Genomic DNA, 11,857 nt, shown 5'->3' with positions numbered 1-11,857 from the left:
AATATTTTTTTTAAAAATGACGTGGGGTAGTTTCTTGCTTGTTTTTTTTTTTTTTTTTTTTTGATTAAATAATATGATCGGGTTCGACAAAACTTTCTTTTGTACTAAAAAAATATCGAACCCGGATACATTTATAACTGTGTTAAGTTATTACCAAGAAGACAAAACGCTTCAAGATGTCTACAGCCGATTCTGACTTATCGGAACTCCCCCCGTACACGGCCCTGTTATGGGGACAGTTTCTGGCAAACCCACACCTGATGTACAATTTGTTTTCAAGTGGACCAAATGGGTCATCTTACGCCTCAGACCGTGTAATAAACATGACGGGGGTCTGGACTAATTCTAAGATGAGGTATAAAAATTATTCCATGTATTTGAAGTAAAAGCACATAAATTCAAAAAGTTAATAATTATGTAAGTTATACTTGATGGAATTAAAAATACAAAAATGCACTTCACGCTTGGTTGAATATGAGATGAATTTACCTGAGGGTTTTCCCCTACAGGTACTAGCTGTTTAAGTATCTTGTCCAGGCAGAATATTTGTAATGTGACAGATTTTATTTTCACACAAGACTCCATACATGTACATTATAAAGCAGGTTCAGCACTATCCCATGATTTAACTATATACTGTATACCGGTAGCTCAAATTAGTTATATACAGGTTGATTTAGCAATTCAAAATAGCCTGTGAAACAGGAAAGGAGAAAAAGTATGGATGAACCAGGAAATGGAACTTGGGCCCCTGCATTACTAGTCAGGATCGAGTTCTAACCACTGAGATACCCATTTCAAATCCATGCCCCAAAACAATTACGTTCTTCACTCCTTAAGTTCTTTTAGCCTCTAGTAGTACTAGTACTTTCACTTACAAGTCCAGAGGTGCAGAACGGCACCAAATCTGTAAATGATTAACAGTACCTTACGCCTCGTTGACTCCAGATTGACCCCACTAAGGGAAATAACTCTTGTAAATGTGAGAAATTAAAGTTGTCTATTGGCTTGCAGAGATGAGGGAAGGCTTATCCTGCAATAAAGTTGAATTATCATTATTATTGTGAAATATACTGAAAACTCTTCCTAATTGCTTTACCTTCTTGTATGATATTACATAAATAGATTGAATGATAGAATAAACACATGGAAAACAAGAAGTACAATCTTCATATACCATATCAGTCAAGCTTAATACATGTATTCTTAATGACCCACCATGAATAATGGCCAGGACATATAGTATAGTTATTTTGTCATGTTCATCTTCCATCAATCTTCACTATAAACCTTAAGGGTTTCGGATCTACTATCTCCTGACATACCCTTGGCCTATCAAAAGTTGGATGATACCATTGCTATTTATAGAATGGCATGTTATCTTAATTAGTACGGATTGTTGTTTACTTGTGTTTTTCATTCCTGAGACTAGAGTCAAAATATATCCAGAACGGAGGTATCATCATTTACAAAAGCAATCACTGATAGGTGAAACAATATCGATAAACTCCAATCACAACTTGAGAAAATTTTTTTTTTTATAGCACCATAGGCCAAGGGTTTGTGTGGAGAGTAGCGGATCAGAAATCCTTGGCTTAGCCAAGATGTCTTCCATCCTTGTCTCCTTTTGTCCTTCTTCATTTATATCCACGAATGGTTATGGAAATATTCATGATTTAATAATTTTTTTTTAGTGAGTTTAAGGTTGACAGTCTAGAAGAGCTACAGAGAGTGAGAAATGATCTTCTGACAATGCCTATATTATTCCACATCAAAGTGGAACATCAAAAAACAGAAAATTATGCTGTCATCAAAATCCGAAAGAAGTGGAAAGGTATCAATACAGTATCTTTGTCTTGTTGAAAAGATGTTCACAGATTTTTTCCAAAGTAGTATACAGTAAAACACTTTATAGAATGGTCTATAGAAGGGACTAACAATTCAGATTCATTATAAATGTATTTCATTATTTCTGTTCAGTTCACAATACATTTTAAAACTAGGGTGAATGAAAATCACTTTGCTGTAAGTGTAAATTCATTGAAGTGTGAGTGCTATAATCGTGTTTTACTTTATGTAAAAGATTTTTAATGTTTTATATTATTTATAGTATGTTCATTGGAACATTATAGGCAAATATTAAAATAAGCATTACCTATTCAATTTTTTTTTAAGAAGGGGGGTGGGTGGGTTATCATGCAATGAAAAGACAGGCCTTTGAAAAGATACATGTAGTGTTAAAGCGTTTACTTGTATCTTAAAATCAAAATCTCAAAGACTTAACATGCCAGTGATATACTTACAAGTCTAAAGATGATGCATTTATTCTGTTACTTAATTTTAGATGAGTTTGCAGTGCTTGTTAACACACGTCATCCGACCATTCGAGAAATTCTGTCTCACAAACTTAACGAGGCCACACAGTACATGCAGGAAGGCAAGAACTTCTGCCTAAAGGTAATCAAAACACATGGTTCTGTATAAAAAAGAAAAAGTGGAATATAAATATTGTATATTAAACATGTACATGTAGGATACTACACAAAACCAGTCAAAGGTGCTACAGTACCGACCAGACACAACCTAACAGAAAGCGAACCCAGAGCGCACCCCGGGTTCGCTTCGGGTTCGCTTGGGGTCCGCTAGTGCTGACCCCGAGCGAACCCGGAGCGCACCCGTAGCGAACCCGCAGCGAACCCAGAGCGGACCCAGAGCGAACGCTGAAAGCGAACCCCAAATTCAGTAGCGGTCCCAGAAAGCGAACGCGCGTTCGGTGTTGCATAACAGAGCTGTCAATCAGGATTAGCGATTAACTCATCAGCGCGTCGACCAATCAACATGCCGAACAGGTCTGTCAATCAGGATAAGGGATAAAATGCATTGACCATCAGCGCATCAACCAGTCAACATGCCAGTTTGTAATCTAAACATTGTACAAGCAAAGCGTGTGAATGTACAGTGTAAAAATATTATCAATATGATTTTTAAACATGATTTTATATTTATATATTTTAATTCTCCAGACAACATGCAATATTTACACATCTATTTGCATTATTTTTTATTTTCAAAATCTATTAATACATTACATATTTTTATTGGACTTTTGCGAGAAGCACTGACTTTTATAGTCGACGACTTACTTTGACATTTAAACCTACCTTATGTACGGAGGTACGGAATTGATAAAAGATAAGAAAACCTTAATGTTGGTTATAGATATTTTTTTTGGAGCACTTAAATGATTAAGTGGTATGCAATCAACGCAAGAGATGATGTGAGGCAGAATTACAAAGTTTAAATTATTTATTTGTGAGGAGTAGTATCTCCTTTCAATCTCATTTTCTGAAGGAATCAAATAAGGAAGAAAAACATTCCGGAAGGAAAAATAAGCAAGAGTTGGTCAATGTGGGAAGGGAGGGGGTTTAGGGTAGGGTGATTGTCGTTCCCTTCCTAGACAACGTAATATGTGCTTTGAAATGGCCCATTATAATCATTTAATTAACCATCAAGCTAAATTTTTATATCGCAAAAGAGCTTCCATAGACTGTCGTAGTGTAAAAGTAAAAGTCAGCGCTTTTCGCAAAAGTTCATTATCCAGGTAGCATATTACATGTATAGTTGCATATTTATTTTCTTTATATTTTTAAAATCCATTAATTTATAAATATACATTGCGTAAATTTATCAGACAATAAGTAATTTAATTCATTATAGAAAAAAGAAGATAATAATTGTTATAACAATTGTTACTAAAAAAAAAAAAAAAATTAATAAAACACAAGTCTTCGATAAATTATAGAATTTTATTATCTCAAGATACAGTATAAGAACATGTACGTGCTTTAATTTAATTATTTTTTATTTATTATTTCAATTTACATGCACGTTTTAATTTATCCAGATCAACATCGAAATTATCGATCTTAATGATTGATCATGAAAAAAAATTAAATGTACATTGTACAGTATAAATGTGCATTATGTCAATACGTAAATCGGAGAGAAAAAAATCTCATTTGATTAAATACTGTGATATTTTTTTTAAATTAATCTTTTACCAAAATTTATTAAATAGCTTGATTTAAGTACATGTATGTAGGGAAAGATTATTTTGTCAATTCTCATGATCCTACATGTAGACCTTACATTGTATGTTTTTGAATTTTTGTAACTACTTGCAAGTCAGTCAAAAAAAAAATTCTTATCACTTTCCTTCGCGTCGATATATACATGCATATACATGTACAGGTTTAATGTTCACGAACCTCTTACATGTACTACATGTAATTTTCGAAATACTTTATATGGATATTACTAGACGGGTACGTTTTGTACTTGTTCATGAAAAGTACACGTAATTCCAACTTTAGCAAATTGAACTTGCAAAGATACCTTAATACGAAAACGTACATATATTTTTTCATTACATACATGTAGGCACCTGTACTTGAACTTTGTAATTGTCATAATTATTTAATTTTAACACTTTAATAATAATTATTATAGTTTCAAAGTGAAGCCAAGGTCATCACGTGTCGGTATCATCCACCTGTTTTGAAGATATTGCGGGTGCTAAGAGCAATTGCGGTGGGTTTTTATTAATTGACACTTGCTAGCTGGATGTATACTGTCTCCATGGTCACGGTATACCTGAGTATATACTCCCCCTACATTCGATGCTCCTTAAGTTACATGTACCTCGTCTTGGCACGTTATCAGTAAGAAATTCAATTATTATTTTTTTTTTTATTTTTGAATTTGGAAACGTCATATTTCTTTGGTACGTTGCATGAAGAGTACATATTCATGTAATTTGTTGCCACCTGAATGCTAAAAATCAGTAAAATAGCTTTACGAGAGAGAGAGAGAGAGAGAGAGAGAGAGAACACTGTATATTATTTGAAATTAAAATCGCTACAACCGGCCCATAGAAAACAATTCGAGTACGGAGAGGGGCGGGGGGCTCATCGAAATAAAACAATAAAAAGAAACATCTTAATTTCATCTACTTATTCAATATTCATGCGAGTTTACAGTTATTGAATTCATGATTTGTGTGTTTTCTTTCTTGTTTTTATACATTTTTAAACATTTAGAATTTTGTTTGTTAACATGCCGCTCCAGTATGTACATGTATGTAGTGGGGCTGGGGGGGGGGGGGGGGGGGGGAGAGGGGGGGGCATGAACCAGTAAGGGGCACAAAATATTCAAATGATCATTTACATGTAATTTGAAAACAACTTAAAAAAATAATATATTCTTATCACTGGACCAGTTATTAGTTTCGGTTTGTTTGTTTTGGTTTTTTGATTGTTTTTTTTTTTTTTACATAAGTCTTCCGTTAACTCGCATCATAAAACAATGATTTATAGCATGGAAGTATATTATAAATGATCTGTAAAACGAAACTCAAGTTACACTGTATGAGAATTTTTAGTGATTATCACGACCTACATATACATGTAATGGACGACAACCTAGCTTAAATGTAAACTGCTAAACATGGAAACTTAGCATTTTACGTGTACAGTATGTCTCAGCTATTTCCAACTTATTTTCCAACTTATTTTAAAACGCATGAATAATGTAAACAAATAAATTTGAAAGCTTTCTTTTATTAAGATACTCTTATGAATTGCACTCCATCCGATACATCGAAAATAAATTTAACACCTTTTTCTTCTTTTTCTTTCGAGATATACTTAGCTTTAAGTTAAGAAAAATAAAAGTGATAATTCTACGTCGAAAGTACTGTCCGGTGTAATTCTTGAAAATTTATCAACGTTCACCATATTGTCACTTACATGTACATGTTTCGATCACCATAAAAACAGTAATGATCGATTTCACTACTGTATTTGGAATATACAAGGGGCGGGGCTTACTGGCGGCAAGATTAAAGCGGGGTCCACTTCACGCATGAATGCGTAAAGCGAACCCGGAAAGCGAACGCCGGGTTCGCTCTAGCGGACCCAGAGCTGACCCCGAGCGAACGCAGAGGGAACCCGAAGCGCACCCAGAGCGGTCCCAAATTTTCTGAAAGCGGACCCGAAGCGGACCCCGAGCGAACCCAGGAAGCGAACCCAGGGTGCGCTTTGGGTTCGCTCTGGTGTTAGGTTGTGTCCGGTCGGTACTGTATCTTAAGTATTCTGTTATATATTTTGTTTTGTAGCTGGATTTCGGTCCCTCTGTGAAGCAGTGGTATAGTGGTGTAGTTGACAATGAGGTGTCCTTTTGTGATTCCCGCAGTAACAGCGACTCCGGACACATGGAAATCTATGTCCACAACTACACAACACCTATTGAATGTTGTGTCAATCCTGTCTGCATCTTCTGCTGTTTTCCTTTCTGGTTGTTGTTTGGTGGACCCTGCTACTGTGTAAGTGTAATGGAAGCTATTTACATGTACAAACACTCCAAAAATATTTATGTTCTGGAAGCTTTTCCATGTGTTTTCTGTTCATTCATCCATTTGTTAATCAAAGATCATGTCTGCATCATCTTGTTCTAAAAATTGAACATACTTTTGAGCTTCGGTATCTAGAACACTGAAATCTCAAATACCATGAATTTGTTGAAGTGATTTGAAGTCCCAACCACTTATTCTTTAAGTATTTTACCCCCGATATCTCGAATCCTCGGATATGTTGAAGTTTTTTCTCAGTCCCATTGAGATCGAGATAACGAGGTTTGACTGTACTTGAATGTGACATGTGATTATGATCTATTTTTACCCAGGCTCTTTAAATGTATTGTAATATGTCAGAAAAAAAAGACTTTTATTATAATGTATGATTTTGAAAAAAATTTAGGGTATTGAAAGCATCAGGAGTTATACATGTAGTATGATTTAGATATTAAGCATTTATTAGGCAATGGTCTTTTTTTCAGATTCACAGAAACATCAAATGTACTGATGAGAGTCATAGTTTCAGTGACCTTCCTGTTGTTCTTCTCACTGGGGTCAGTGTAAGGGTGAGAGTTCAGCCCCCCCACCAATATTACGCGCCAGGACCAGGTCACTACCCACCCGCCCAGCCAACCATGCCACAGGGGCCACCTGCATACACACCACCCCAAGGGTATCCAGCACAATACCAACCACACCAGCAGGCACCACCAACAGGGGGTCTTCAGAATTACCCTCCAGGAGGCCCACAGAATCATACCATGGGGGCCCCACCCCCTTATCCGGGCCACAACTAAGGAACATTATCAAAGTCATACAGAAAATGGTACCTATATGTCCAAAGCCTTTTTGGTTACATAACCATATAAATTTCATGTAATAACTGAAAATCTTGGAGAGGATGGGTTGGGTACCTACCCTTCTGACCACTCCTTCCTCTACCTTCCCAACCTGGGTCTGCTACTGAATTTTCACATATATGTGTGCTATAAATCAAAATAAATATTGGATTTTCAAACAGAACCGGTGTAATTATCAGTGATATTCTATTATTTTTGATAAAAAATCATCACAATTTTTACAATTTTGACTTTCATGTCAAAATGAAATGAGGGGCCAGACCTGGTCTTTGTTCTTTGAATATTCTATGTAATTACCAGGTAGTGCTATTGTTTGTATTTCTGTATTTGTACATGTATTTATACCCCACAAAAAGTAATGAACAGAATTTTATGAAACTTTGCAGTTAATATGGACATCCTGTATAGATGTGCATATATCCAGTAAATTCCAATTCAAATATTTTTCTTGGAGATATGCCCCCTTGGAACTTAGAAACTTGGCCAAACTTAAATAGAACAGTACTTACTGCAACAGTTTTTCAGCACAACTTTTCTTAAAATGGCTCAACGGAATTTCTGAAACTTTGTAATTGATAAGCCTAGGACATATTGTGTAGATAAGCATATTCAATTCATTTTTTTCTTGTTGATGTGTCCCTTTTGAACTATAAAGAAATTTGGCCAGCATGTACTATTTTGTGCAACTTGTTTGAAATGTTGTTTTAGCACATGCATTATATGATTTCAAATTTCTCATTTGAAAATGTTTTATTTGGTGCACCTCGGGCTATTACAAACAGATCTGATTCTGATAGGACAACTGTATGTAAAAAGGTAATTGTTGTATTTAATGCATAGCATTGCTATTCATTATGTTAACCTTGTCAAATAATTAATATTGTAGTATGAGGTTTGTGAGCTTGCTCACTTTTTCTTTCATTAACTACTGTAGAAGCACAAATTTCCGTGTGGATAAAATTTCGTTGATTTGTCATCTAAATAGGTTTCATGGGCATTAAATTTCATTGTTTTGAATGTAACCCCATTCATTATTGTAATAATAAAAAAAATTTGTGTGGGATTTAATTTCGCTGATAATTGTTACCAACGAAATAAACGAAATTTAATCCCCAAACGAACGAAATAAACGAAATTTAATCCCCAACGAATATTTCTGCTTTTACAGTATGTGTATGTATTTCATAATTCTTATCTACAGAAACCAATACTGATTAGTTAAGAATTGATATTTAAAAACCTCTTCTGTTAATCAGCTTGTACATTTACATAGAATAGGTGATGCATGTGTAAATTTGACAATACATTATTATGATACACTCAATGATATGTGTGCACATTCAGTGATGTAGTAATTAAGACAATAGAATTGGTTGGGATATCAGGCTGGAAACTTACTAAGCAATCTAAATTGTCACTTAAATTCCCCTTTACTTGAGGTTGAGACATATTTTTATTCCAGTAAGAGTTTTGTTTTTAATTTTGCTTTACTATGTACAGTATCAATGTGCCATATTGTAGACAGTATTTTTGTCACATTTACAAATCTATATTGTTTTCATTATACTGTTCATTGATATGTTGTAAATGTTATTGTAATTATATTATGTGCAGTACACCTTAAACTTTTTTAAAATTTTGTTTATTCAGCATGTCTTCTTTTAAGGGCATACGCAACATACCTTACCTACTGATAATTTTTCAAGATATTTTTAATTTAAGATTATAGTGCCATCAGATGTTCATAGACAAAAAATCAGCATGCATTACCAGGGGTTTTGAAAAGATGTTATTTGATGAAAATTCTTGTACAATTCAAAGAAAAGTATACAAAAATTACTAAACATATATTCTACATGTTTTGTTTATCCAAACTTGTTTTAGAAGAAGTGTACAACAGCATATATAGACATTAAAATGTAGAACACAGTCCCTTTAAGTATTGGAAATCTTCAACTCCAGGGAATAAGACAGTGAAGTTCAAACTACGTTGCATATGTCCTTAAGAAGGGAAATAGCACATTTTAGTACTTTTTCATGATATGTTTTATTCATTGATAAAAGAAATAATTTCAATTACAAGTCTTTTTCCAAAATCAAACATTTTTTTCCCTTAAATAAAGAAACATTTACAAATTGAAATACTATCAAGCTCATGATAGTTGACATACATGTAATAGAGACCCTTTCCACAGATAACTTTTAGGAAGATTTTTCTCTTGGTTGAACATGAAATGTTTAGGTTAATTGCTATTTTGTTATGACATATTTTTTTTTGTTTAAACAATGCTTTATAAGAATGGTGGTGCCTTATTAAACACATATATGTACATGTATCTAGTTACAGTACAAGGATGCACTATAAGCCAGAGGATCTACTACTGTATACAGAGTTATTTTTGCCCCCTTGTTATATTCACCCTTTGACACTTGAAGACAATTTTGCTCTGTTTTGAAGTTGCCCAGACTCGGTTCTGTATAAGTAATATTGCTGTTTTCTTTGAATTTGCCTCATTTTAAATTTGTCCACTTTCAATGAGGGCAAAAGGGGTGAAAATTTCCCTGTATACAGTATTTACATTTACAATGATGGTTGTAAATAAAAGCTAGTATATAAATGCTCTTGCAGGTTAATAAAATGTTTAAACAGTTTGTCTATGTCCTGAAATAATTTTATCTTGAGGTTTGTATGAAGGCTGAATTAGCCATAGCTAACTGCTTTCCATGTTAAAAATGTCTGATGACTTTTTTTTGGGGGGGGGGGGGGGTCAAGAATGTCTTAAGTTGTGCCACTTGAAATGATATTGCTTTCTACAGGCCTGTAGAGTATTTGTACAAGGTGTTCGTCAGAACTGTGCTTTTTGGCAACTTTGTATTGGTATATTACATGTAGTACTCATGTGGAATTAAAGCAACGCATTGAAGCTTGACCTGGTCCACAGATCAGATTGATTCTCAAGATTCAAACTGAAATTAAACATTTCATTTTGTGGATTGATTATGGCTCAGAAGGGGGGGGGGGGGGTTACCATCAAAGCAAGTAATTCTTCTATATAGAAATAGGTGTAAAGAAATGTATGGTACAAACAAATTAAGAACAAGTTAAAAATTATTTGCCATTCCATTGATTCCTCAAAATTTGCAATTTCATCGAAACGTTGTCTTTTTCAATTTGCGATTCAATTAAATTGTCTTTACTGAGAGTAAAGATTTACGAAAGCCCATTGAGCTCATTTTCGTAGGTTAAAAAATATTTTTCGCGTTATAACGCGAAACTTTCGCGAATAAACGCGTAACTTTCGCGTAATAACCCGAAACTTTCGCGAATAAACGCATTATAACGCGAAACTTACGCGAATAAACGCGAAACTTTCGCGTTATAACGCGAAATTATACATATATAGTCATGTTACTCAGGAATCTGTGATCTTGACTGACAGATAAAAAACAGAGAACGCAGAGGGGGACTTCTATGGATTTATAAATGACATTTCTTCAGAAGATGTAAAAGAGAATTGATGCGAGAAATGGATAGATTAGTGTTGATTTTGCATTTAATCTCAAAACTCTACTCATTAATTAAATGAATATTCCTTTAAAGATTTTCTTGTTTGTTGAATCGAAGAAATTCTTTAGACTGATTTTTATTTCTCAGGAAGATCTCCACTCGTTGCTTTCTTTGAATAAATTGTCAATGTTTTCGTAAGTAATGGTTATGACCAAGTGGCGCAACCTTAAAATACGATGTTGTATTTCTACAGTGAGTCTATCGGAGATGAATCATTTGATACGAATATTTGTCATCCAATTTTCACATTAGGTTACTCATGAATGTGATGTGACACAATTGTTCCGTAAAATATACAAATTTACCTCATTGTTGTCAATTTTCTGAGATCTTTTATTTCAAATTCTATAGAGAGTGTTAAAAATGACGCTGGAAGGAGGGATCATTTTCCCGAAAGTTTCACTGTGGAAAAACTCGCATAGACTTTGAAAATGTTTGAACAGCGTTGAGAAAGACAAAATGTGACGGCAAAAAAGATATAGAAAGAGGAGAGAAACATTCAATGGCGAGAAAACATAAAATTTCAGCTTGTGATAATCCAAGTTCAAAATAGTCTTTCGTTTTTCATTGTAATGAATAAACTAGATCATTAAAAAGTAAAACAAACTGGAGACTTATAACGCGAAAGTTTTGTGTTTATTCGCGAAAGTTTTGCGTTTATTTGCGAAATATTCGCGTTATAACGCGAAAAATATATTTTTTTACATATGAAAATGAGCTCAATGGGCTTTCGATTGAAGTATGCTCCGATAAATTTAGCAGAGAGGCCGAGTCTGCGATATTCAGGCACACGCACTGTAGTATTGTTTAGGAAATGGGGGACCAGAAAAAAATTGACAACTTACCTGAAAAAAAATTTGACAAGCACAAAAGACGGCGTGGGTGTCCAAACTCTGAAATCCTATTTCTGGGGGTGGGGGTGAGTGGGTGTTAGGTTCCAACTTTTTTTCACAGGCAGATTTTATTCATATATAACGTATATTATCACATTACATGATTTAATTATACCGCAACAAA

General features: G+C 34.2%; 1 protein-coding gene across 1 annotated transcript; it reads left to right on the top strand.

The window, feature by feature from the left end:
• Positions 1-130: 130 nt before the first annotated feature.
• Positions 131-9,924, top strand: LOC133194116 (uncharacterized). Its single transcript, XM_061330090.1, has 5 exons — positions 131-355; positions 1,695-1,834; positions 2,345-2,457; positions 6,176-6,382; positions 6,895-9,924. The coding sequence occupies exons 1-5, from the start codon at positions 177-179 to the stop codon at positions 7,207-7,209; spliced, it is 954 nt and encodes a 317-aa protein (XP_061186074.1). The 5' UTR covers positions 131-176; the 3' UTR covers positions 7,210-9,924.
• Positions 9,925-11,857: the final 1,933 nt, after the last annotated feature.

This window comes from Saccostrea echinata, unplaced genomic scaffold, assembly GCF_033153115.1.
Source record: "Saccostrea echinata isolate AGI-Se365-2 ecotype Australia unplaced genomic scaffold, CSIRO_AGI_Sech_v1 ptg000028l, whole genome shotgun sequence".
Lineage (NCBI taxonomy): Eukaryota > Metazoa > Mollusca > Bivalvia > Ostreida > Ostreidae > Saccostrea > Saccostrea echinata.
The sequence above is the reverse complement of the archived record's forward strand: the minus strand, read 5'-3'. Positions and strand labels throughout refer to the sequence as shown.

Excerpts from the sequence above, each read along its gene's own strand:
- LOC133194116 (XM_061330090.1), top strand. The coding sequence starts at position 177 with ATGTCTACAGCCGATTCTGACTTATCGGAACTCCCCCCGTACACGGCC. Across the intron at positions 356-1,694 it reads TGGACTAATTCTAAGATGAG|TGAGTTTAAGGTTGACAGTC; the intron begins GTATAAAAATTA and ends ATTTTTTTTTAG. Across the intron at positions 6,383-6,894 it reads TTGGTGGACCCTGCTACTGT|ATTCACAGAAACATCAAATG; the intron begins GTAAGTGTAATG and ends TCTTTTTTTCAG.